Consider the following 26,719-nt stretch of genomic DNA (forward strand, 5'->3'; position numbering starts at 1 on the left):
TTGGATCAAATTACATAGCATTTACTTTTCTCTCTGTCTCTTTCAAGAACAAATTTACAGCTTTTTTTTTTTTCCCTTTATTTTACATTGGGAAGGTGATACAGGGTGAGCAAATGTGCTTGGGGTCATGCAAAAGGCTTTTCCAAACCCACATTTCTCTTGTTTCAAATGTCCTTTTATTACTCCATGTGTTAAAACAAAAAGAATGCCTGGAAGGTCATAAATTTTGCTTGCCAGTCATAGGCTAGAGACCTGGCAAAACATCCAAACACTGACTCATCCCTGTAGTGATCCAGGTCCCATGCAGGCAAGAGAAGATTCTCACATTCCTCATGTAGTGAAGGTATCCCCAAGGGCTGCTGCTGCTCCAGCTGTCACCACAGGGTGTTTCTGCCTGCCGAGGGAAAGTGACACCTTTGTCAGGCCACATCTCTACTGACTTTTCTGCCCACTGGACTGGCTTTCTGACTTCTGTTTTGCTTTGTTCTGGTCACAAGACAGTTAAGAGGCCACCTTGAGCACCTTGCTCAAAGTTCTCTCTGCATCTAGCCACAGAAAAGGGATAACTCCCTGGCAATCATGCCTGAGTTTTGCAATCATTGCAGAAGCATTTACTGGTTTAGCTAACAGCATAATTCCATTAGTGGGCACCATCAGTAGGTTGCTATCCTTTTATATGGATTTTCTGCTCACAGCTGAAATACAACACAATAAAATTGGATTAGAATAGTAGCAGTAGGAATACATGTAAAAAAACAAAGAGCAAAAAGTTATTGATGTCTTGCAGGACTGAATATTGAAGTTAGTGGTAACACTTCAACAAATTACTTTTAGAGTTTGGGGTGGGTTTTTTTTAGCCTAATTGAATTGCAAGTTTCACAAAGTGGTAAAGATAATCTAATCAAAAATACCATTTCTAGACTTTACTGAGCAAACTCTAAAATCATCTCAAAAGACCTTTGACATAAGGTGTCTCAGTGCATTAGTACCTAAAGCAAACAGACTGCAGAATGTGAGCAGGAGAATTCTGATGGGAAGTGTTATCACAGAAGAGTGACATTCAAAGTGCAGCTCTGAGGCCAACAATCAATATTATCCATTTTTATTTTCTAGCATGATGACATTGCCCAGATGTTCTGCAACAGATTTTTGCTGAGGCAACTAATTTTGTTATTGTTTAACAGGGTTCTCAGGCTTTTCTGGTGGTGGTGTAAGTTGGTGCCACTGTCATTGCACTCAGCAAACTTGCCTCTGTCTGTAGTGGGATTTTGACCAAGTCTTAGATATTTGCACAAAGAACCTTTAATGGCATTGAAGTTTCAAACTGAACCATGTGATTTCAGAGCTCAGTTCAAGCAACTAGAGAGATTTATAAGGACCTGTACTCTTTGTCCCATCCAGCTTCAGCCCCAGCTGAATGTATCAGGTGCTGATTTTCCCTTAGTTTGTGAGTTGTTGGGAGGTCAAATACTGCAACTGAGATTCAGGTTAGAGGGCAGGCTGCAGGGGAAGAAGTAGGATACAAGTGGGACGGTTAATAGAGAATGAGTGTTATGAGCCATAAAAGAGAAAAGGCATTACTGGGGGGGACGAGTTAGAAGTCATCTGCAGGAAGCTAGGTGACTAAGAAATTGGGGGAGAACTCTGTATGAAAAACTGGATTTGAAGTTTTGAAAATAAACTTTTTCCTCCTGAGCTCTTTACAAGAGAGAACATGGACAACACAAATACACATCTGCCTCTGTGATAAGGATGAATAGTTTCAAGATAAATAAAAGTAATTAAATTAAAAACATAAAGCTATATAAAAAGAAACAGAAAAATGGATACCTTAAAGAATGAGGCAGGCAAGAAGACTAAAGGAGGTGGCAAAGAACATCTAGTCCAGTGCAAATTTTTATCAGTGTCATCTCCGATTCACTTGTCTCACCCCTGGGTGCCACTGTTGATAAGTAAAACGTCCAAGAGCCAAGGGACTTGCACCACAGTCAGATCTTTTTCTCCATCTTGCACCATCTATGCGTGAAACAGAGACACAAAGTGGTGGACAGGGGAAAGACACTAAGCTGGGAAGTGATTTAACTTCTTTAGGAGAAAGAGCATTTTCGTTTGGGCAGGCACAGCATCTTTGTAGTTTTGCTTTAAGTCCAGCAGAACCACAACTAAGCAAACAGACTCTGTTTTCAGTTGCTCTGGAGTCCCTCACACTGACTGAAATATGGCTGCTGGAAAACGTCTATCCAGGTAGCATATTAGAGGAGTTACACAAACACTGCAACCTGTAGTGTGAGGAATGTGAATAAGGAGGCAAAGCTGGAACAGGTGGATGGGAATGATAAGAATGCCTGATTAAATATGCAAAGGATGACTAATGGGTTCTGCAAAATCTGCCAGCATCCTATGATCCACATGCAGTGGCATTTCTGTCACCCTTTACAAACTGCTGAACTTAACAGGTAGAAAAATCAGTGTGGGATTTCAGATGTCAGCTCAGGAAAAAGTTGCTCTGTGCTGTTTCTCTTTCCCCAAGGCGAGGTGAAGCCAGTACCGTTGCAGATAGCGAATGTACCCGTTTGAGCACATAGCTGCTTCTGCACAACACAGTGCTGGCGGCCCTAAACTGAGATCTGGCTGCAGAAAGGAGTCGTCTTGTGAAGAGAGGAGCAGCGTTGAGGGAAGAGGGCACAGTGCTGGTCCGCTGTCAGGGCTTGGAAGGGACCTCTGAAGATCGAGTGTTGTATGAAGTGGAATGAGAATGCCCATCCCTGGTGCAAGCCACCTCTTGCATTTCCCAGTTTCTAGTGCCAGGAACCAATGGTGGCTGCAAGAAGCTGATTGCTATGTAAGTTAGTTCAGGACTTGTAATTAAGTAAGATGCACGCTTTGGCCATGAAAAGTTGCAGCTTGCTGTTCATGCTGCAGAGTGCTCACATTGCCACCTGCAATTAGGTGGTTAAAACCTGATGGTTTAAACTCACCTGCCCGGGCTCCGGCGACACAACTGTGAACTGAAACCGGTTTTCGACTGGGCAGGCAGGATCAGCCCCCTCAGCTTGCTGCCCAAGCCTCCGACTGGATTGTAGAGCCGGCCGGGCTGAGGGAGGCTGAGCTAAGACTGCACAGAGGACAGGCTCAGGGCCGAGACCACTCCCCAGGCACTGCCCCAGCGCCTCAGACCCGGCGGCTGAGCGAGACGCGCTCGGCTCTTCGCCACGAGGAGGGGCAGGGCCCGGCTTGGCGCAGCCCCCACGCCCGATTCTGCCCTCCCCGCGCCGCTCTCGGCGCCTTCGCAGAGGAATCTTGCCCCACTCCGCGCTCCGTCCGGGGCGGGGCGGCGCGCTCGGCGCCAGGGCTGAGGGGCACGCGGCTGCCGCCTGCGCCATGTCGTTCCGCCGGGCTTTGGCGCTGGCCGCCTGCGGGCTGGCCGGTGGCTCCGTCCTCTTCTCTGCTGTTGCCGTGAGCAAGCAGCCGGCCCGTGGTGGCGATGCCGAGCAGCGGCCGGGGGGCTCCGCCGCCACCGCTCCTCCCGCCTCTGCCGCACCGCCAGGTTTGCTGCTGCTGCCGCCCGCCGCCTCCTGCCCGCCGGCCCCTGGCTGGATAGAGAGACCCCCGGGTACCGGCGGCTACTGGGACAACAATTGGGACAGGTAGGTGCAGCGGAGCTGTGGTGGCGAGGTCTCACTCCCCCGCCTGGGTGGGGACCCTGCGCCTGGACGGTGGCTGTGGTGAGGGGCCGGGAGGGACCCCCAGCTGCGAGGGGGCGGCGGGAGCCCCCTGTAAACCAGCCCTGTCGGAGACTTACGAGGAGAAACGGACGTTGGCGAGCTCGGGGCGAGCTAAGCTCTCTGACGGAAAGGGAGAAAAGAGACCTGCCGTCCGCCCCCGCGGGCGCTGCCTCGGCGCGGCCGTGAGTCCCCCTGCCCCGGCCCTCCTCTGCCTGTCTGCCTTCTCCCGTGGCCGGGTCGCGCTGCGGCCAGTGCATCGGTCCGGGCCACGGAGCTCCCGGCGCTTCAGCCTTGAGTCAGGAGAACGCGGGAGCCGTCTCCAGGTGAAATCCCGGGGGGTAAAGTGCTAAAACAATTCTGACATTTTGGAGCACCTGAGAGCTCTGAAGGGATGCCAGTTCAGAGACACACACACACACACCCCCGCTGCAAAGCTGCACGGGTGTCTCTTGTCCTGACGCTTTCAGCCAGTGAGACGGTGAATCAGGTGAGCACTGTTAGAAGGCACGCCTGTTGGGTTTTTAGCGGGATGTTAACAGTGTCTCGGTGTTAGTTATGTCTGCACAAAGATGTATCCGTTTAATTGCGGCACCCCTGTGGGTGACAAACGAGCACCTGTGCTGGACCTGTAGCAGGCCTGCTACTTAGGTTCACCATGGAACTGCAAGGCAGTGTTCTTAAAGCCTTACGAAGATAATTGTTGCCGAAATACAAGGGTTAATTGCCCTTTTCTGGGTGAATCTTTAATTAGAATTTGCAAATATCTGCCTTGAGCTTTGGCTCATTTAGTTGCCGTCTGGCAGAATTATCTCCCTGGGGATACTTATGTCAGGCTCCAGTATAATAATAGTAAATCCAAACTTAAGCACTAACAGGTTTTTATTGTGTAAGACATCCTGTTTTGATTTTTGAGAGGCTGCAGAATGAAATGCTTACATAAAAAGGGCAGTGTCCTCCCTAATTACAAACCCCAAACTTCTAATTAAACAGGGTTATACCTAGTTACATGGAGGGAGGTGCTGAGGCTGTTTGGTTAACTGCAGATTGTGGCCTTTCTGCTTCTGCTAAATGGTTGATTTTCTTTAGGAGTTCCAAAGTACTTTCAGACCCTTGTACTACTTTCATTTATTTTTTTAAACCCCTTCAGGAAGCAGAGCTTGTGCTATGTCATGCAGCTGTCACAACTGCCTGAACAAATACAGCTAGATAACAGCTAATAGCAGTCAGGGCTAGTGTGCTATCATCACCATTCACCACAGTGTGCAAACAGTGGAAGTGCATTGTGTAAATACATTATCACAGATCGGGTTTAGTTTTTCTGTTGCTTGGTGCCTACCAGGGTGGTGTGACACAGCTTTTGCTATGCCTGCTTAGGGTCTTAATCTTGATGTTTTTGTGTGCCATAGGCAGAAACGTGACAGGCAGAAGAATTAAAACATCTGCCAGGCTGACTGGTGTGTTCCAGGGGTGTGCAGGGTTTCCTGGGAGAACACTGGAAGTCCACTGCCATGGGTTAAGTGGTGCTTCTGTTTAAGTGAAGTTTAGACAGTCCTTGGCATTGCCCCTGCTTTTTAGCAAAGCTCTGTCCAGCTACAGTCTTGATTAATTCTTTTTTTAATACATGCAGGTTAGTTTTGCTTGTCAAAACTCCTGCCATTATACCTGTGACTGAAAATGAGTGAAAATCCCCAGGACAGCTATTGACTCAACAGGAATTAAAATACAAAATCTCTGCTAATATTTATAATCTCCTTCTCTGGGCAGGCTGTACGTAGCTTCCATGTATTTTAGTGTACACCATCTGTTTGCTTTAGGATTTAACTCTCTTTTTTTTATGGTGTGTTTGTCACTTTCTTCTCCCCCCACCTCCCTCCCAAGAATTAATTGAGAGGTGTCCCTAAACAGCAGATCTTTCTGTGTCAGTTACACCTTTTATCCCATGTCATGTACTCCATGATTTTATGCAGGCTTTTCTTTACAGCTCTTGCACAGTGGCTTGGGTCAGTTTTGTCTATAAATGGCTGACTAGTCAATTTTAGTCATAGAATCATCAGTCAGGGTTGGAAGGGACCACAAGGATCATCTAGTTCCAACCCCCCTGCCATGGGCAGGGACACCCCACACTAGATCAGGCTGGCCAGAGCCTCATCCAGCCTGGTCTTAAACACATCCAGGGGTGGCGCCTCAACCACCTCCCTGGACCACCCATTCCAGTACTTCAGCTGGATCTAGAAGTAAGACAAGACTAGCCCTCTGCCAAATTCCTCTGCATTTTAGTGTCCTGTATCTAAACCCTGACATTTCAAATGTGTGTGTTTAGACGTGAACCGCTGGCTCTTGTCAACCTCAAGAAGAAAAACGAAGAAACTGGGGAAGAGGAACTTGCCTCCCGCCTGGGTCACTGCAAAGCGAAAGCCACCAGGCACATATTCCTCATCCGCCACTCTCAGTATCATTTGGATGGCCGGGCTGACAAGGACAGAACTCTGACCCCACTTGGTAGGTGGTGCTGGAAGCCCTGGTAGGTAGTGTCTTGAGAAAACTCTTTTTCAGGTGCTGCTGATGAGTACAGATCAGCTCTGTCCTGGCTCTCACTGCCAAACCTTAATCCACTTTCTGGATCTTTGTGGCAGAAAGTTGTCATGGATAAGTTGTGGGGTTTTTGATTGTGATGGTTTAAGCCTTAACTGGGAGTTAAGAGCTCAGATGGGGGCAAGGCTAAGGCTGGAGAAGAGGAGGCTCAGGGGTGACCTCATTGCCCTCTACAACTACCTGAAGGGTGGTTGTAGCCAGGAAGGGGTTGGCCTCTTCTCCCAGGCAACCAGCACCAGAACAAGGGGACACAGTCTCAAGCTGCGCCAGGGGAGGTTTAGACTCGAGGTGAGGAGGAAATTCTTCACCAAGCGAGTCATTCGTCATTGGAACGGGTTGCCCAGGGAGGTGGTTGAGTCATCGTCCCTGGAGGCGTTCAAGAGGAGATTGGACGTTGCACTTGGTGCCATGGTCTAGTCATGGGGTCTGTGTTGATGGGTTGGACTCAATGATCCTCGAGGTCCTTTCCAACCTGAGTTATACTGTGATACTGTGAATCTCTCCCCCACTCCCCCCTCCTCCCTCCCAACAGAGAGGGGGGGAAAAAAGAAGGAAGGAGCAAATCCACCAAACAATAATTTGGAGTCGGCTTGGAAGTAGAGAGGTAAAGAGTTTTCTTTAAACAATATATATATAATAATAACAGGTAAGGGTCACAAGGGCAAGGAACGAGGATGGATGGGAGTGGGACAAAAAAAGAGTAATACAAAACCAGTCTCTCTAAAGAGGCATGGAGGCAACAGGGAGAAGGATCAGGCCCGACCACTGGCAGAGGAGCAGGAAAGCAGCCGCAGTAGCTCTCATCCAGGAGAGGCAGGAGCCAAAAGGAGAGCTAATAGCTGCAATGCCCTGCTTTTTATTCCCTAGCTGGGCAGAGAGGGGGGAGTGGAACAGACTCACCTTCCCAGGGGGAAAATGCCCTGCAGGGAGGGCAAAGCACCCGCAAGCCCTCCACCCTGCTTTGTTTTTTGTTTTCAGAATGGGCGTTAACCCACCACACTGATCCTCCAAATCCAAACATTAAGATGAGCTTTACAGAGCTCAGTTGTAAAGAAACCTAACAAAGGAAACTTCCAACTATCTTGATGTTGCTTGAGCAAGCTCTTGTGCTAGCTGAGCTACCTCCTCAGGCCTGAGGGTTTTAAACTTAGCTCCAGGACTGCCTTTGTAGCTTTCTCTCCAAAGGTGGATTGTGTTTCTGTTAATTAATTTGCTGATTTATGTTCAAAACCAGAAATTGTCCCCTGACTTCCCTTTCACTTAAATGCTTTTAATTATAAAACATCTCCACTTTTGCTGCTGAGCACTGTTCCTGGGAATACTGCTAATCCATTATGTGAAATGAGGATAACCTCTGTGTTAATCTTTATTCACTGATCCCATGATAAGGGCTCAAATATTAATTAGTGTTGTTTTTAGTAGTGCACTTTAAGAACAGTGGACACACTCTCCACTGTATGTATGCCAACACTGTTTTGAGAGGGGAAGAATTGTTCAGTGCTTGCTTGAGGTTTTGGTACCAAACGTTTATTATAAAGCCCTGTTTTGTCCCCCCAAGTCTTAATTATCAGGGTACAAATAGAAGTGAAATGCTGATTTCAGGACTGACAGTATAGCCTTAGTCTTGTCTTATCCTGTGCCTAGGGTAAGTTACTTCAACTATCTGTTGTCTTTGCACCTGGAAGGTGGAATGCAGCCTTCCTTAGGATATCTCAATGCTGTGGTTCTTAACTGAGCCAAGCTGGTGTTGCCCTTAATGTTGTCAGGTGTGAGTGGGTCTGTTTGACACAGCCTCCTCTGCTGTGCTCCCTGAGCACTGAGATGCCAGATGGCTTGGCTCAGCACTGGCTTTTATTGGAAGTGGCTCCCTTGGGATGGGGCTAGCAGGGATATTGAGTACTTTGTTGAAAGTCTCTGAATAAGCTTTGATATGTTTTGGAGGGTTAAATTAAAAAGAGCCAAACAGCTGATTTTTTTCCTCCTGGCTGAAATTGTCCAGCCAGTAAGCTTGATCTGGGTGAAAAGTGACTCTGGCAAAAATGTTTTACAGTTACTTACTGGAAAAAAAAAAAAAGACATTGACATTGATGGAGACCTTTTATATCTACTGGACAACTGTTTTGGTAGTTTGTGTGAGGCACTTAGAATAACATCACCAATTTATATCCTCCCATTTTTAAGGTCGAGAGCAGGCTGAACTGACCGGACACAGGCTGGCAAGCTTGGGATTAAAATTTGATCAGATTATCCACTCCTCCATGACCAGAGCAACTGAAACAACTGAAATTATAAGCAAGCATCTCCCAGGTAAGTGACTGCCCTTGAGTTTGTATGGTCTTGTGATCCTTAAAACTGATTCCAGTGTAGCATTCAAAGCTTGTCCTTAAGGTTGAGATGTTACTTAGTCAATTCCCAGCCCTCTCTGTCTGCTTATAGAGAATGCAGCAACCCTGATTCTGCTTGTTTCCAGCTCTTTAAAAATACAAGAGGGATCTGCCCCTCTCACCAGCTGCTACCTGTAGGTGCTGCTGTGTAGGAGAACTGCATTTGCTGTTCATTTGCATTTTGTAAAGCAGAGACTCTCAGAGGAGTGGGTCATAAACTCCAGTTCTTGTGTGGTGTTTACTGGGTTAGTTAAGAGGCCCTTCCTGTGTGCAGGGGAAGATGTGGCACACCCACAAAAGTGTGGGGAGCTTCTGATGTGGGTGTGTGGCTGCTTTGTTTATAGAGGTGCTTGGGTTGTTGTTTAGAGGGTTGGGTGGTGGTGTTTGTTCTCCTGCTGCTCAGACATACCAGAATTGCAGATAAAGGTATTTGACTGTAGATGATTCTGTCTGGTGTTTTAGTAGATACTCAGGTACAGAAGAGAGCTGAAAGTCACTCTGTGTTTGCTTTCTTAAATGAGCTGCTTCAAAAAAACCCCACCCTCAGAGTAAGAGAGGCAAATATTAAGTATTAAAAGTGTAGTATTAGCATAAATTAGTATTAATTAGCAGTAAGCATTAACTGACAGCTTTAGATTAACATCTTTGCAAGTGCATTTCTTCAAAGTGTAGCAGACTGGGGAGATTGAGCTCACTGTACCAGGCTGGTCTGGCTGTTCTCAGCTGAAATAAACTTTGCCTTGTTAATGACCAAACAGTTGTGTTGGAGAGGGGGCTTGACAGGAAGTGTGTAGGCTGAAGTGGTCTTTGGGATGGAGAGGAAGACTTCCTTGAAGAAAGACCATGAACAATGTATTGCTTGCAGAGCTGTGGGCCTGTTTGCAGTGGCATGTGAAAGAACAACTTCTTTCTGAATGTGCATTTGATATTTCAGGAGTCAAAAAAATTAGCACTGATCTGCTGAGAGAGGGAGCACCTATAGAACCAGACCCTCCAGTCTCTCATTGGAAACCAGAAGCTGTGGTAACTTTTTACTTAAGTTTCTACCTTTGCTTGTTAGGTTTGGGCTTTGAAAATACCCTTTCTATTGACAGTAGTGATAACTCACAGTGTCTGAGCTGATCCTTTTCATGACAGACCTTAGGTCATTGCATACCTTTTTCCCCCTCCCCATAAGTGTGCAGAACAGTTAAAATAACTCCTAGTCCTTGAGCGTTATTTCAGCCTCAGGCCTGCACCCCTGCCATAAAGAAGAACTCCTAGGACACACAGCCCAGCTGCCAGCACAGAGCGGGGCAGGTGCTGCTCTGAGCAGTGTCCAATTCTCAGCTCTGTGCCTTTAGCAGTATTATGAAGATGGAGCTCGAATCGAGGCTGCTTTTCGAAACTTCATCCATAGAGCTGATGCAAAGCAGGAGGAGGACAGCTACGAGATCTTCGTCTGCCACGCCAACGTCATCCGCTACATCGTCTGCAGGTACGCCTTGGCTCTGCCCTGGGAGAGCTCAGCCTGCTGCTCGGGTGGTGGTGGTGTGTGGCATTGCTGAGCTTGGAGGTGGCTTGTTTGAGGTGGTTGCAGCTCAGTGCCTGCATTGTGAGCAGCTGCTTCTACAGATACAGGACAAGCCTGAATATTAGAACACATGCCCTCATTCATGTTTATAAATACATGAAGGGTGAGTGCCAAGAGGATGGAGCCAGGCTCTGCTCAGCGATGCCCAATGACAGCACAAGGGGCAATGGGTGGAAGTTGAAGCACAGGAAGTTCCATAGAAACAGGAGGAAGCACTCTTCCACTGTGAGGGTGACAGAACACTGGAATGGGCTGCCCAGGGGGGTTGTGGAGTCTCCCTCTCTGGAGGTATTCAAGACCTGCCTGGATGTGTTCCTGTGTGACCTGGTACAGGTGATCCTGCTCTGGCAGTGGGACTGGACTGGATGATCTCTCAAGGTCCATTCCAGCCCCTAACATCCTGTGATTCCATTCCAATTCTGAAGGGGAAATGGCTAAATTGGTGAGACTCCAAACCTTCCTGTTTGTCTGAGCAGCCTCTTTAATACCATATGCTTCTGCTTTCCATGACGGTGAGGACAGTGCCTGTGTGGAGTGTTGGGAAAGACAACAAACAGAGCATCTGACTAGGTGTTTTGATGGAATGATTTAGTTTTGGGAATGCTTTACTAATGGAGTGTTTGCATGATGTTCAAGTTGTCTTGGTGTGCTTTCTTAGTAACACCCAGGACTGGATCAGGAGATTGGATCCTTCTCCTAACATCGAGGTCATTCGTGAAGGAGAAAAAAAGTTGTGGATCTTTGTCTGTATCCAGTCAGCTGAGCAAGGTTTATTCCTCTTCCCTAGCAACAAAGCACTGTCTGTAAGATAATTTGTCTTGAGCAGACAGATGTGATTAAACTTTAATCTGATCAATATCTACAACAATTTCAGGTAGCTTTATTTAGCTGAGCTAGTTTAATGCTGGCTTGTCTGCTCTGTGGGACTGCTTTAGAGCTCTTCAAAACTGTTATACTTAAAATTATTGATCAGGTAGACAGAATGCTCTTCCCTGTGCCAAAAACAGATGTCCTGTTGCTACCTCAGCTTTTTCTGAAATACTTCTATGCTTTTTGCTGTTTCTTTCTGAACTTCCTCTTTCATGCCTCCCATCCCAGGCTAACTGATGGCACTGTGGCACACAATGCGTGTTGCCTTGGAATCTACCTTGACTTGGAGCTGTTATTTAATTTCTCAGCCTTTCTAAAAGACTGCCCTAAGAGCCAAAACCAAGTTACTCCTTAGTATCTGAGGCAAAATGTCTTTAAGAGGACATGATGTATTTTCTATCTGTTTACTACCATCAGCTGACCTCCTGAGGCTGTGGAGTTAGGAGGTTTAGAATAGCTGGAGACTGTGATTTCTGTGGCAATACAGCACCACAGCTGAAGTACCTTTTCTTGCTGCTTCTGGGGAGCAGTGCAGCTGATGGAAAGTAGTTTTGGTGAATTTCTTTTGTAGGCACACGTGGGCACAACTAGAATGAATCATAGAATTGTTAGGGTTGGAAAGGGTCTGTTTCATTCCCTGCTTCTCTGCTGCTGTTGCTTACCTACCTGTGTTGGTAAGGCTAAAATAGTGCCTTGAAGTGCTGTTTGCCACTTGTGCCTTTGGTCTGTGGAGGAAGTCCAGGGTATGGTGAGCCATCTTCTCTACCTCTCCTGAACTACCCAGGGTTTTGTAGTACTGCAGCTGGCTCAGTGACCAACTTTGACCTGTGCTGTCTTAGGTGTTTGTTAGGAGTTTGCTCAGTGCACTCCCAGCAGCCTGACTGCATTACAGCTCCTGCCTTCTGTCGATTTGAATTAATCCTGTCTGCAATAATCATACCCATCTGCTGGGCTCTGCTTATGCAAGGGCACTGCTGGCACTGGTCCAGGTATCAACACTGCCTCTTCATATCAGTTGCACAAGATTTTTGTCTCAGGCTGACTGACTGGGGGAGCATTTGCACCCAAGCTGTAGAATGCCCAACAAATGTCTCTTTCTTCTCATCTGGAACAGAAGATGATGCTGCTGTGAGGTCATGTTACTACCTGTTTATGAATTAATACTCTCTCTTTTGGTTTTGCTAGAGCACTGCAGTTTCCCCCAGAAGGCTGGCTACGAATGTCTCTCAACAATGGCAGCATAACTCACTTGGTGATCCGGCCCAACGGGCGAGTGGCACTTCGAACGCTGGGTGACACAGGTTTCATGCCTCCAGATAAAATCACACGCACCTGAATGAGCCAAACTGATGGCTGGCCAGCAGCTGCCTCTGCTCTCTTTGCACTAGTCATTCAGCTATGGTACCACTAGGTTTTTATCTGTTACATTGGGGTGTGATGCCGTCTTCAAAACATCCCTTAGCCCCCTTCCCCTTTCATACATACTCATATCTGCCTTTCAGTCCAGACAAGACAAAATCTTTGTAAGCTTGAAGCTGTCCAGTCCTCAAGTATTCCCCAAAATGCAAAGCTGGGCTGTGGAATACAGAGATTGAATGTCTGTGTGCTCAGCAGTTGCAAGAGCACTGACCTTCCCCCCCCGTGTGAATTTCTATAACCAAAGCGTGCTCTCGTGGGTATTTCTCTTGTGCAGGAAAGCAATTGGTGTGGGCTCTGGAAGGAACAGCCTTGTAGCTCACTGCAGCTAAAACTGAAGACAAGCCAGCTGGTTTCAGCCCCTGCAGAGGAGGTGACAAACAGGGTATTCTGCTGCTCAAGGAACAAAGGGATAAGGCTTCAGTTTTTGTAAGCTGCTGAGGATGTGTTTGTTGGTTCACTGTTCCCCTCTGCCCTCCAAAAAGCTCATGTAAACTGTGCCTAGAGATTGTAAGCATAAAGCAGAGGGTAACCCCCCTGCTCTTTGCTCCAGAGCTGTGGTGCTAGAATTAACTGCTGCTTCTACTAAGTGTTCTCCATCCTCAGGAAGTGCTTTATTCTGAATGATGATTTTCAGTCTCATAAAGCCTTTAACTAAAACTTGATCTGTAGCAGGATGTGGGGATGTCTATAGCAGTGAGATGGAAGGAAAGCAGCCACCTTCTGAAAGTGCTTCCAGTTGCTGACTTGGCATTGAGTGCTGGTTCCTACTGATCAGCATTTGCTGATGTCCTGCTCTTGGGGAACTAACACTGCAGGGTTCAAGGCAAAGATACTTCAGGTCAGAGGGTCTGTAGTATTTGGACAAATTGCTGGTACCTGAAGAATAAAAACGTCTGTGGGAAGACTTTTCTAGACCAAGTGAGTAGTACAGAGGTCAGGCAGAATGCTTTATGTGGCTCTTGTACAGCCCTGGCCTGCTGGACTTGCTCTAGGAAATGCACAGGTGGCCAAGAACTTGGTGTTGTAGTGAGGGGAGGGCTCAGAAGCATTTACTCTTAGGGCTGGTTGCTGGGCACCTGAATCAGAGTAGTAAGTGAGCTCACTTAATACCTGGAATGTTGGGAAATGTCACTGTACCCATCCTGTCTGGGTGAGAAAGCACGAGCCATAGGGCAGCAAACACAAATAACTTGTTTGACAGGTGCTCTTAGCACTGAGAATGTCCATGAGATCCTACACTCACTCCTGTCAGCTGTGTGAAGCACAAGCATGGCACACACCCTCATGAGATAAGGTTTAATGGTTTGCTTGGTACAGGACTGCTACATCAGGATGAGGGAAACTGGGGCTAGGGGGGGAACAAAACCTGATCATTGTGTAGCGCAAGGTGTGGGGGCAAGAGGAAACCATCACAATGTATCTCATGGATGCAATGAGAATAATTTATCAGTTTTTATCTATTAACTTTTTAAACATTTTGAATAAAACAACTTGCCTGTCTGTCTTGTCTCTTCAGTGGCAGTGTGTGTGACTGCCTCCTGGTGTGCAGTGAGGTGTGCTTCTGCCAGCTCAGACAGTGCCCAGAGCAACTGTTCCTTAACAGGCTGGAGGTCCAGCTTGAGAGAGCAGCTGGCCCAGAGCAAACTGCCTCTACACATAGGTGGGTGCAAGCACAGCAGCGTAGAGGAGGGGACTGCCCAAGCCCAGGTACACCCTTTGGCTTTTGGGAGTTGCAGGGCTCTGTCAGCACAGCATGGAACAGGAGCATGAAAGCCAGGCAGATGAGAAGTCTGTGCATTTTTATTTGTGTGTGTGTGTGTGTACACAAACCCTCTTAACATACAGACCCTTTACACTCCCATGCCAATAACTAGGTTCCTGGTGGGCAGCCAGAGGACACAACTCCTCTTTGCCTGTGTACAGAAATAAACTGACAACATTTGCAGGGGCACTTAAGGGTGAGGGGGAAGGAAATTCACCATTAAGTACATACATCATTTTTACAGTGCTTTCACTGCTTGCCTTTTCAAGGTTTGGAACGTCCAAGTCTTTAGTGGCACAACCCCATGTCACTGTGCACACACACACCAAAGTACTTGTGTCAGTAAGGCCTAGACAAAGCAGGGATTTGCCATGTCAAGATCCCAACCCAGCTCCTAACCCCTGTGTCCCACACTACAGGCAGTGTGATACTTGCAGCTACTCATTCATCTTTGAACAGCAGGTGGGGTGACTGCAGGTTTAATGTGGCATTTGGTTAATTAAAAAAAAACCCAACAACAAACAAAAACCCCACAACTGAACTTTTGCAACTTTATAAGTGACCTTTTGGCCATGAAAAGACAATTGAAACACTATGAACCTCATGTAAGGTGTCTCCACAGGCTCAGTGTGGAAGAGCTGTCTTCACAATCACAAATGACCGAAGGGCTACAGCAATGGCTGTTAGAAAAATGACCTCTTGAGATGCAGCACAACTGGACTAATGCACACCATATAATACAACTTAAAATATTCTCTTGACCCAACCAAAAGAAAAATGACAAAGTGACAGGCAGGGGTTTGGTGACGTGTGAGAGAGGAGTGTGTGTGTTTGTATGCATGTACATACCAGTAATATACAGTTACATAGTAGTAAAAAAAGAAAGTGTGTAACAAAGGTAGGGCAAAAAGGAATGAGTCCTAGAGTGTTAGTGTCAGGCTCCTGGCTCTGGAACAAACTCCTACCAAAAGGCCAATAGGATGGCTCCAGAGAGAGCAGGGTGGAGAAGAGCGGCTGCACACACAGCAACTTAGCACATGAATCTGAAACATTGTTTTAGGCAATTACTCATCAGTCAGATAATTTCTCCAGAATGACAAAGACTTCATTTACATTAAATTATTAAAATTAAAAAACCTTTTAAAACCAATCAACAACAACAACAAAAAAAAAAACTTTAAAATAAAACTCTAGGAATTAGGGACCTAAAAAAGTTGAGACCACAGAGACTGCTGCACCTGAAAAAGTCCATTATTGGTAACAGCTGGTTAATGGTCTCAAGTTTCTAAAACCTCTCTTAAAAAGAATTACACCCAGCCCAGCTGCTTGTCTGGAGTAGCACTGAATGACACCTGTGTAAAATAGCTCTTCCTCATGTCCAGTTCACTGGAAATAGGCTTTGTTATAGAGAGGTAAATAAGCCTTTCCTAAACCAGGAATGCTCTCCCCCAGCAGAGAGCTGTGCACCGAATAACCAAACATAGAAAGAGACATTAAAACAGGTTCTGTTTGGAAAGCCCAGAATCAAGACTGGATCTTATGTGCCCATAGTAAGTGGATACCACTTTTGTTTTAAACTTCTAAAAGAACAAGAATTCAATTGAAAAAAAAAAAGGACGTTACAAAAGGCACTATCGAGCTTGCAAAAGCATTAGTGCAGTGTCAGGTTAGTTCCCAATCACGAACCTGTTCAGGGGGTGTATGTTTGTGTACCAACAGTCAATGCCGTGTGCAACAGCCTGAGAGCCTGCCCAAAGCCAGCCCCTGCGCTGCTGGCTAAGGGAGCAACCAGTCCTGCATGGCCCCATCCCGCCTACAACCACAGGGGTTTAGACAAACACCCTGTGGCCAGGGTGGTTCTGTGCTTTCTCCCTCACTGCGTGGCACCAGTGACTCTAAATCCATCCCTTTTTTACCAGCACTGCTCAGATGTAGGTTGTTAGATGCTTGCTTTCTTTTTAACGAGGGTGCTCTCAGCACTAGAGAGCTCTGTTTCTGGAACCCTTTGCTCACATTACAGCCATTAAGCTTGATGGAAAACTGTCTTGAGTTTTGAAAAGCATTCTTCAGTCTGGGCATTATACTGTCCAAACAAGTCATTCTTGCAGAAGGCTACAGCATAGAACTGCTCTAACAAAAACACATCAAGACTAGAGCTTAGATTTCAATACAAGTACTTGTCCTCCTTATTCCTCCCTCTTTTCAGTTGGGAACTAAGGAGCCACACCCTGGGCCACTGACTACCACTCGACTGCATTACAAACTAGACCATTAAGGTAGACCATTTAGGTTACGTTGCTGGTAAAACTGGTCAAATTATTGCTGATGTGTTTTTGTGCAAGGTCTATTAACATCTGCTCATGTTAAAAAGCTGCTGTGGGGAAAAGAAACCAGCTGATTTTTTAACTTAGCTTTTTTTTTTTTAACATCTTCCCACTACCACTGAAAGGAACCCCACTCATTTCTCTAGTGCCCCCTGACTAAAACACTCAAGTGGTGTCACGGTGTTTTAAAAGCAAAGGCTTAAGGTTTTCTGTGTAAGTAAGTGCATAAATACACACAAATAGGGAAGTGTGTGTGTGTGTATTCAACCCTCTACACCCAACTGCTGGCTATAAACACTTTGTTTATGCACAACCTATCAGAGTCATTCTCAGCACAACAAAGCTGTCATCACCTAGGTTTTGTTTTAGGCTCTTCAACTTTGAGCACTCCCCCTGCATGTAGAGGAAGGTTTTATTTCTTGCCATCAATTTCCTCCCCTAAGATTTCTCTTTACTGATGATGTGCTTCCTCCAGACTACCCCAGCAAAAGCAAGGCAGTTGAGGGCTAAGAGATTCATTACAATGACAACTGGTGAGGGGAAAATCCCACCACTTCTAAGTAAAGGTTCAGCTCACTGCTTTACTGGCAACGAGGGTTAATTCATAGCTACAGGACAACTGCACTGTCACTAACTTCTTGCATATCACCAGTATTCTATCCCATGTATGGCATAAAGACATATAGTCAACTTCTTTTTTTGAACATATGTTTGTCCTCCATTGAGGAAAAATAAATAGCCAGGCACAAACCTCATGTCACTTTAGTAACATTGTAGTTTTTTTTCCTCCACTCTACCAATGAAAATGCAACTGAAGTCCCAGGAAGATGAACCTTGTTTTAGTGGGCAGCAGGCTCTGAAGAAGAACGCGGTCTCAGCAGAGCATGGTTGACACCAGCTGGACTGTAGCGCCCAGGACTCCCAGGGTCTGGAAAGAACGAGGTGGCATTGCCATATTTTCCTGGGCTTCCTGTTATGGGACTATTTCTTCCTGAATTAGAATACACTGAAGCATTTGGAAGGCCAGGAGCCATGAGCTTCACCTTTTGTGCTGAACTTGGCCAGCTGAAAGAAACAAGAAGTCATTTGGTGAGAAAGCTGCAATAAGGAGAGAAGTGCTTTAGATCTCAGAATCAAAGCACCATGTTTAATAATGTTTAACACTTCTACTGACAACTTCTTAGTGAAAATAGTTCTCATAATACCTGGGATTTCATGCATTTGTGAAAGCTAGCAAAAACAACATGAGAAAACAAGTCAGTACAGGGCACTGGAGGGTTTTCTGCCCCCTTTCAGTCTGTTGTATGGCACTGGGGATGCCTGATGATACTAAATGCACTTTACCATCACTGCACAACCCAAGCACCTCAAAGCAATACAACATTCCTGCACTGTGTCCCCAACAGCAGTGAATTACCAACTGACACCACAACTACCCTTGAGACCAATGAGGGATCCGCACAGAAAGCAACACATCTGCAAACAGGAATCTGCCAACTAGAAAGCTTGCTTTTGAGATCTTCCTCTTGTCTGATTTGTCTGTGCAGATATGCTGAAGTGATCTGGAACTGCAGTGTTGTGGATGGAATCTGACTGCAGCACCAGTAAACACTCCTTGTTACTAGATGCCAGCCCCAATAGGCTTGGTGATTGATTTCAGAAGCATACCAGTAGTTAATACAGTTGAATTTTTAAAACCAGTTGCTCATAAAAACCAAGGCCTGAAATTCCAGCTACTGCAGCTGTTCTGCAGCTGACCTGCTACAAAAACACTTTCAACTCATTTGGCTGAATTTGCAGCCATACCTTTGCCTGTCCAATGGGGAGTATGACTGCACCATGTGTTTCCATCTGGAAACAAAGGGATACTTCTGTGGGTCGACCTCCACTGCTTCTATAGCTGCCAAGACATCGCTGTCCAGCTTTGAGGGCTGCTCCCTAGAACAGAAACAGGACTAGGTGAGAAGGGAACAATGCTTTTGTTCAGGCAATAAACCAGCCCAATTCCAAACCGCGTATTTTTGATACAAGCAAACACACTGCTCGTGCTCCCCTCTAAACACAGCTTCCCTGTGAATTCTCTCCAGCAGCCTCACCAATATCACACAGCAGTTTCATAAAACAGAAGTTCTGAAGATGTAATCTGAGGACATCCCAAGAGTGCAGTAAACACTTTGTTCATCTAAGTCAGGCATGCTGTGGAGTTGCAAGCCTGCCAGATGAATGGTAAACAGCAAATTAACTGCAAGTGATTTGGAATCAAAGAATTCTCTTCTTTTTCCTTCTGTTCTAGAGAAGCTGTTCAGGCAATTAGCTGCATCCCCATGTGACTACTGTCCAAGCAGTGAAGCACTCCAGCTGACTGCAACTAGAGTTGCTCAGTATCACATCATCTCAACTTTGCCATGTAACAAAACCCAACTTGTTTTGCATACATAAACCAAAGGACAATGAAGTGTCAGAAAAGCCAATTCTCACCCAAGCAGGAACAGCTTCCTCCAAGTCTCATTTGCGGGCGATGCCTTCGAAAACAATTTCTGGGAAGAAAGTTCCTGACGCTGTTGTGCCTCGTTAGTTTGAATTCCAGATTCCACGACCAGCCTCTCCTTTTCTAATGGTATTTTGTGTTCTGTCCTTAACTTGATCTCTCCAGGTTTACCTGCAACACCTGGCTCAGAACAACTGGCCAGTGAAACTGCAGAGCAGGCCTTATCCATATGGTCCTTGGGTGTTCTCCCCTGACTCGTTCCTTCAGCCACAACTCTCCCTTCCTCAGTTTTTGCACCAATTGTGTTTGATTCTCCTGCAAGCTGTTGCTCTTGGACAGAGAGACTTTCAAATTCTGACATTAAATTGGAGACAGGTGACGATCCAAGGCATCCTCCTCCATCACGCAAATGCTTTCGGTCACCCTTCATCCTTTCGGTGGCCACAGGATTGCAGAATCCATTTTTGCTGGAAGAAGCTGCCTTTTCATAGTGTCTGGGGTGATCTCTTGTTTCTATGATGTTTACTGCCCTCTCCATTGACAAGATATCACACTGGGCATTTCCAATCTCACTGATGCTGGGCTCCTGGGACACTATAGGGTGGCTGATGTTCCGTGCTGCGTTCTGTCTGTTTTTAATTTCTTCTAAGCTCATGTCATCATCATCCTCATCCAAAAATGCCCCAACAGAAATAGAATTGCAGCATTTCTTACTCTTGCCTGTAAACAATTTTAGTAAGAGCAACAGATATTAAAAGACTTTCAACAGAACACCAAAACAAACTAGCAAGAAATCCACACTTTTTATGCCTATTAATCGAAGCCCTCTCTAATTTTGTTCCTGCAAGAGCATGAACTAACCTAACTAAAGCTACAAATGCAAAATTACATCTGTATCATTTCTGCAAATAACCTTTTATCTCCTACTGGAGAACTCTATTTCCCACACTCCTCACTTCAAACATTAACCAGTGACAAAGGCTAAGCTCAAGATAAAGCAGAATAAGGCAGGAAAATATTACTAATATCAAACAGCTTAAGTTTTCATCTCTTCCAAAGCACAAAGGCTTATGACTAGTCCAACAACCATCCTTCAGGGTCTTGTCAGCCCAGGCTTATTCCATTATGAGAGCCACTTCAGATCTATCATCAGACATAGCACAAAGCTTTATGACCTGTGTGCACCTTCCATAAGCAACGTGTGTGTGCACCATGGCAAGCACTGATTTGAGAAGGCACAAAAGCTTTCCTGAGTTTTGTTCGGTGTATCTCTCACCCTCAACTGTGAATGATTTTTCTGTTAAGAAGTTATTTACTCTCTATCTGTGGATTACAAAATTCTGTACTCCAAGCTGAATTCCCAAATGCTCCAAGTGAAAACATACTGAAGATAGAGGTTTTCTTATGGGAATTTCATTTGGAGCCTACAATCAAAATACTTTGATATGAAAGGTAACTAACAGCTAAGGAGGTCTGGTCTAATTCTCCTGCACTCAGCATTGTTAGCTCCATTTTCAGCACTACAATCAGGCTGTTTGGATAGCAGATTAATAATAGCAACCACCACAGGTAAATGCTTCCCCTGGGCACCAAGCTGCTTCTCTCCTGCTTCTCCCCAGGTGCACCCCGTTGTTTGTCGCATTTGCCCTTTTCTTACCAGGAAGATGCAGAGTTTTATATCTATTGCAGGTTTCATTTTCCCCTGTTCCTTGCTGAGCCTTTTCGCTCATTTCCCGATGGCTCAGGTACTCTTCTAATTTTCGCAACCCCTCCTGGGAAGACAGATCAACAAAACAGCCCAGAAATTCCCAGTATTCAACCCACGGGAACCCCAGCTCATGAGCTAACTCCCTGCAATAAATAAAATAGAACGAATCATTTGTGGGGACAGACAGATTAGTTTGACAAGCATTTGTTTTGTTTTTCATTCTGAACACATTTTTATCATCTATTAACAGGAGCATACAAGTGCATCTAGGCAACACAATTCCACAACAATCAACAGACTGCAAAAGCGACAATGAACATCCTCAGCAAACACAGAATTAGTTCACATCTTTTTTTCTGTACTGTTTATCAAATTTCATAGAATCAATAAGGTTGGAAAAGACCTCAAAGATCATCAAGTCCAACCTGTCACCCAACATCTCATGACTACTAAACCATGGCACCAGGGGCCACGTCCAATCCCCTCTTGAACACCTCCAGGGATGGTGACTCCATCACCTCCCTGGGCAGCCCACTCCATTAAACTATTACTCTTAAGTTTAGAACCATGAATATTGCTATTTTTAAGCTGTTTGTATCTAGACACCAGGTAGAGATAAATCCCCACTGATGGAGGCATGACCTGAACAATAACTCCTCCATTCAATAGCTTTTCCTACTTGGGAATGGCAGAAGGTAGGAAGAAGCCAGGGGTTATTTCAAAGAAAGAAATCTTATGAGGTTTTAATAAGATATGGGGGGGTAGGGTGTCCATACACTGCTGACACAAGGTACTGCAACAACAAGGACACAGCTTTTATAAGCAGAACACCTGTGTTAGGATCTTCTTGTTCTGCTATCTTTCTAACAAGCCCTCAATTTGCAAGTAAAAGCAGGCTGCCTGTAACTTTACATCTGACAAAGCAGCCAGCTAAATGTTTGAGAAAAGTACATACACAAACCCTCAACGACAGGATCTTTATTTTCAAAGCTGAGAAAGCTTGCTCTCACATTTTTAGCTGTTTTCTTTACCCCAAGCACAATACACTTCATAAAATATTTCTGCCCTAGGATATTGTTCAGTAAGTAAAAAAACCCCACACTTCTCAGCACAAGTCTTTTGCTTTTCATTGCTCCATTGCTATTTTTTTTTATACTGATAAGTCTTTTAGATACCTTCCAACTCTTTCAACACCTCTCTCCAGGTCAGATTTCCTGACATTACGAAAGAAGCCAGCTCTCTCTCGAGGTGGAGTCTTCCAAAGCCTGCGGAATTCTTCAGCCTTTGAAAAACAGAAACAATGTTTTAAACACCCCCCTCTTCACAGTATGAAGCTAACCCAGTGGTGGCTAACTGTTTCTCCATAGGTATGTAACACATTTAGCTGTGTGCTGTCTACAAGCAAACAGGCTCAAGTTCTGCCACAAGTATTGCTCAACTCCAGCTGCAGAGAATCTCATACCGGCTCTAAAATGACTCCTCCCAGTGTCACTGGTTACTTTGATCTTGTAACTGCATATTAGAAGAGTAAGGATCATAATGTGCAATCATCTTAAATTGTATTGATACTAAGCCTGCCTGCTTTTAATTTGTTTTGCAGCAGGGAACTCTGCCTTTTAATTCTGCCACGTTATTATAAATTTATTTGATGACAAATGCTCTCTTGTTCACGGGTTTCTAGGATGCAAAGGTGGTATTTTGTATGTATACACAGAATTACATAGAATAAACCAGGTTGGAAGAGACCTTCAAGATCATTGCGTCCAACCTATCAACCAAAACAACCCACCTAAACAGCTAACCCATGGCACCAAGCACCCCATCAAGTCTCCTCCTGAACACCTCCAATGATGGTGACTCCACCACCTCCTCGGGCAGCCCATTCCAATGGGCAATCACTCTCTCTGTGTAGAACTTCCTCCTAACATCCAACCTAAACCTCCCCTGGTGCAGCCTGAGACTGTGTCCTCTTGTTCTGGTACTGGTTGCCTGGGAGAAGAGACCAACATCCACCTGTCTACAACCTCCCTCCAGGTAGTTGTAGAGAGTAATAAGGTCACCCCTGAGTCTCCTCTTCTCCAGGCAAAGCAACCCCAGCTCCCTCAGTCTCTCCTCATAGGGCTTGTGTTCCAAACCCCTCACCAACTTCGTTGCCCTTCTCTGGACTCGTTCCAGCAAGTCAACCTCCTTCCTAAACTGAGGGGCCCAGAACTGGACACAGTACTCGAGGTGTGGCCTAACCAGTGCAGTGTACAGGGGCACAATGACCTCCCTGCTCCTGCTGGCCACACTGTTCTTGATGCAGGCCAGGATGCCATTGACCCTCTTGGCTGCCTGGGCACAGTGCAGGCTCATGTTCAACCTACCATCGACCAGTACCCCCAGGTCCCTCTCCACCTGGCTGCTCTCCAGCCGCTCTGACCCCAGCCTGTAGCGCTGCATGGGGTTGCTGTGGCCAATGTGCAGAACCTGGCACTTGGATGTGTTAAATCTCATGCCATGCTACAGTTATTAGAATATACTCTCCTTGTATATTCAGAAGTTTGAATTTGAACTCCTAAAGGAAATAAATGAATGTGTTTTGGTAAAGTCTCAACCTTTGTGCCTTTCTATGACAAAAATCAGCAACAATGACTAAGAATTACACTAAGAGATTAAAGGTATCTGCCAGCAATTAAAATACAGCATTAACTATGCACAGTTTACACTCTAGGGAAAGCATTTCAGAGTATAAAATATTTTTACCTCTGCTCAGGAGAACTGAGCACTGTGTACATCTAGAAGAAAAAACCATTAAGTTGTGGGTTTTATTTTAAACTCTGTCCTAGAAGAATTCAAGCATCAAATAACAGAAAGTCATCAGTTGTATTTATTCACTATTTCTAAAGCTGTCATAATCCAGCATGTTAACATTAAACAAATGAGTCAAAGAGATGTCTATAATTTTATACTCTGTGAAGCTGCTGTCCAAGTATTCCTCCTGAAAAATAAGGACTTGGCTTTTCTACTGCACAAGCAACACTTTTCCAGAACACTCCCCACAGCTACCCCTTGCTCATCAGTTTTCCCATTTAGAAAAAAAGGGTAAGGTTAATTCAGCACCCAGAGGTGGCAAACTGCTTCTAACATCACTGTCAGTTTCTAGGAAGGAGATAAAAATACTGTTATGTTTCTTAACCAGATTCACAGCCACATTGAAAGACTGTTTTAGATTAGAAAGTTGGAGCAATTAGCTGCAAGACAATGAAAGGTTTGCAAAGAGCACTCTTTGAACAGGAAAGAGAACTAAACAAGTCTGTTGTGACTGAACTTTCACTCTTCTTATTTATACCACAGGTTTCTATGTTTTCAGCAACAAAAAGTATTTAGAAGTTTCTATGCTCCTCTTTCTCATCAAGAAAAAGAGAGCCACAATCTCTAACAGGAGCAGGCTACGCCACACAACGAAGCATGGATGGAGCTCCTAATGGTCCTTGATGAGAAAAAAACCCAAACAACAAAATAAAGGCACCACAGACTCACAGACTGCACTAGGTTGGAACAGATCCTCAAAGATCATCTTGACCCAACACCCCTGCAATCAGCAGGGACACCTCCAACTAAAGCAGGTTGCCCAGGGCCACATCCAATCTGATCTTGAATGCCTCCAGCGACAGGGCCTCAATCACATCCTTAGGCAATCTGTTCCAGTATTTTACCACTCACTGTGAAGAACTTCCTCCTGATGTCCAACTTACACCTCCCCACTCCAGTTTCAAACCACTGCCCCTCATCCTATCTCTACAAGCCCTTCTAAACAGTCTTTCCCCAGCCCTCCTGTAGGTCTCCTTCAGATTTTGACAGCTCTAAATCTCTTCAGAGCCTTCTCTTCTCAGGTTGAACAGCCCCCATTCTTTCAGCCTCTCTTCACAGCAGCCCTCTGAACATCTTGGTGGCCCTCCTCTGGACCTGCTCCAGCAAGTCTACTTCTCCCTTTTGTTGGGGCCCCAGAGCTGCAGACAGCACTCCAGGTCACAACATTACAGTTATATGCAAGTCCTCTCCTTACCTTTGAGGGGCTCATGGGGCCTGCAAATGCTCTTATTGACAACACTGGATCTTTGGGGCTGCCAGTGTACTTAGATAAAGTTCTTTGGGGGCTATCATCTGTCTGATCAGGTGACCATGGAGCACCAATGACAGGAGCTGAAGAATTGTCTTCTGCTCTCAAGAGTGGTACATAGTATCGACCTGAAATATAAAACAAAAAGCTTTCTTAACACATTTATTGCATCAGCCTGCTCCTTCTTCCTAGAGTATCAATACACTCATACACTTAGCCATCTGACTTGACTTCATTAGTAAAACTACTTGCCGTTCACAGCCCTCTTACAGACTGGTTTTCAGCACAGGCTCCCTTCTCTCACACAAACACCTGCACTGAAACATGCATCCCTTCACTAAGGATCATCAACAAATTTCAAAATCTCCTTTTGCTTAAACCCACAATGAAAAGCTCTCTGTCAAAGAAATTACAAGACTCCCCCAATGGAACAAATCTCTTGCTCTGTCAGGATCTTTTGTTTGCTTTTAGATTGAACTTTCTGCTTCAGGCTGGCTGAGTAAAGTAAGGGCCATGCCTGTGTTACAGAGCAAGGTAGGATAATGTTGTGAGGCAAACGGCAAGAGTTCTGACTAATTTAAAAGACAGGAAGTTGTCTGCTCCTTGCCAGCTTTAGAGTTTCTCTCAGAAAACAAAACAGAATGGGAGTCAGCAAAGAGGCAAAATGCAGGCCTGACAGAGCATAAAACTGAATACAGACCTTTCAAGTACTCTCTTAGTTTTTCTTTCAGTTCTGCAGATTTATTCTTGCTTCTTTCACAAACTACCTGTTAATAAAATTTCAGGTGTTTGTTAGTAGAGCATAAGACTTCACCCTCAAATCAACTGCAATCAGTTACATTACTGGCCTCTACCCATCTCACCCAGTACTTACAACTCACAGTAGAACAAACCACTAAAACCCACCCATATCTGTAAAACAGACAGGGTAAGGGCAGTGAAACATAAAATCTAGAACGTTACCCCAAACAATGTAAAATACTTGCACTGATTTCAAAGATTTACATACTATTATGACACTAGTATCTCTGAACTTGAAAAAAAATAATTAGATGTAACATTTCTGGGTGTGTTGTGGACATGGAGAGACTTACTTCTGCTGGAGTCTGATCATATTTGTTTCTTGGATTTTTTACAATAGCTGGATGTGAGGTAAGCACATTAACAACATCCAAATTCCCAAACTTGCAGGCAAAATGCAAAGGAGTATCAAATCCCTGCAGTGGGGGAAAAAAAGGGAAAATTCACATCTATTTGGAAACACAATGAGGTCAATCCCAAATAAATGTCATGGCTAAGTATGAGAGCTCCTAATAGATCTTTTCCCACTGTACTGCAGAACAATGATTATTAAAACCAACAAAACTCATTAATAGCTCATTCTGCCACAAGTCTCCTGTTCGTTTTCCTTCTCCCTTACACATCCTTAACAGCTTCCAGCTGTTTCCATAAGACTAAGAAACTGGCAAACCCTCAAACCTTACCATTTTATCTGGTGTATTAAGGTAAAGGTCAACAATGTACTGGATGCGATTCTTCAGCATTACATCATCGTCATCTGGATACATAAGCCTCATAAACTCAGGATTTTCCAAAGTATCCAGTAATAGCTGGCAGATACCAGCTTGGTTCTCCTTGGCAGCAACATGCATGACATTGTACCTGCACCCTTCCTGGAAAACAGGGACAAACATTAGACTGAACAGACACAGCTTTCTTACACCCATGTGCTCACCTGATTTAACTCTGAAAATAGAAAGGTTTCCACGCTG

General features: G+C 45.2%; 3 protein-coding genes across 5 annotated transcripts in view; 1 reads left to right on the forward strand and 2 right to left on the reverse strand.

Annotated features, from left to right (window-relative positions):
• Positions 1-3,383, reverse strand: LOC137450496 (serine/arginine repetitive matrix protein 3-like). Its single transcript, XM_068157102.1, has 3 exons — positions 2,979-3,383; positions 1,931-2,016; positions 1-394 (listed from the first exon to the last, which is right to left on the reverse strand). The coding sequence occupies exons 1-3, from the start codon at positions 3,381-3,383 to the stop codon at positions 331-333; spliced, it is 555 nt and encodes a 184-aa protein (XP_068013203.1). The 3' UTR covers positions 1-330.
• Positions 3,328-14,063, forward strand: PGAM5 (PGAM family member 5, mitochondrial serine/threonine protein phosphatase). 2 transcript variants are annotated; one of them, XM_068157335.1, is made up of 6 exons: positions 3,328-3,647; positions 6,046-6,224; positions 8,499-8,624; positions 9,636-9,724; positions 10,048-10,178; positions 12,330-14,063. In XM_068157335.1, exons 1-6 carry the CDS (start codon positions 3,382-3,384, stop codon positions 12,478-12,480), a joined length of 942 nt encoding a protein of 313 aa, XP_068013436.1. In that variant the 5' UTR covers positions 3,328-3,381; the 3' UTR covers positions 12,481-14,063. The 2 variants fall into 2 exon arrangements, with proteins under 2 accessions (XP_068013436.1, XP_068013435.1); XM_068157334.1 differs by having other exon boundaries at positions 3,329-3,647; positions 10,045-10,178.
• Positions 13,420-26,719, reverse strand: part of ANKLE2 (ankyrin repeat and LEM domain containing 2) — a 23,289-nt gene continuing 9,989 nt past the window's right edge. For both annotated transcript variants that reach the window (XM_068157332.1, XM_068157333.1), the window contains exons 5-13: positions 26,432-26,620; positions 26,042-26,164; positions 25,648-25,714; positions 24,894-25,075; positions 22,021-22,127; positions 20,795-20,988; positions 19,128-19,857; positions 18,456-18,587; positions 13,420-17,714 (exon numbers count right to left, since the gene is read on the reverse strand). In XM_068157332.1, the coding sequence (XP_068013433.1) occupies positions 17,489-17,714; positions 18,456-18,587; positions 19,128-19,857; positions 20,795-20,988; positions 22,021-22,127; positions 24,894-25,075; positions 25,648-25,714; positions 26,042-26,164; positions 26,432-26,620 (1,950 nt within the window). In that variant the 3' untranslated portion in view covers positions 13,420-17,488. The remainder of the gene's footprint in view (positions 17,715-18,455; positions 18,588-19,127; positions 19,858-20,794; positions 20,989-22,020; positions 22,128-24,893; positions 25,076-25,647; positions 25,715-26,041; positions 26,165-26,431; positions 26,621-26,719) is intronic.

This window comes from Melanerpes formicivorus, unplaced genomic scaffold, assembly GCF_026170545.1.
Source record: "Melanerpes formicivorus ecotype bairdi unplaced genomic scaffold, bMelFor1.0.p_v2 SCAF_36, whole genome shotgun sequence".
NCBI classification, from domain to species: Eukaryota; Metazoa; Chordata; class Aves; order Piciformes; family Picidae; genus Melanerpes; species Melanerpes formicivorus.

Coding starts and splice junctions, on each gene's coding strand:
- PGAM5 (XM_068157334.1), top strand. CDS start 3,382: ATGTCGTTCCGCCGGGCTTTGGCGCTGGCCGCCTGCGGGCTGGCCGGT. Junction 3,648..6,045: donor TGGGACAACAATTGGGACAG/GTAGGTGCAGCG, acceptor GTGTGTGTTTAG/ACGTGAACCGCTGGCTCTTG. Junction 6,225..8,498: donor CAGAACTCTGACCCCACTTG/GTAGGTGGTGCT, acceptor CCCATTTTTAAG/GTCGAGAGCAGGCTGAACTG.
- LOC137450496 (XM_068157102.1), bottom strand. CDS start 3,383: ATGGCGCAGGCGGCAGCCGCGTGCCCCTCAGCCCTGGCGCCGAGCGCG. Junction 2,017..2,978: donor TGTCGCCGGAGCCCGGGCAG/GTGAGTTTAAAC, acceptor TTTCACGCATAG/ATGGTGCAAGATGGAGAAAA. Junction 395..1,930: donor ATCAACAGTGGCACCCAGGG/GTGAGACAAGTG, acceptor TTCCCTCGGCAG/GCAGAAACACCCTGTGGTGA.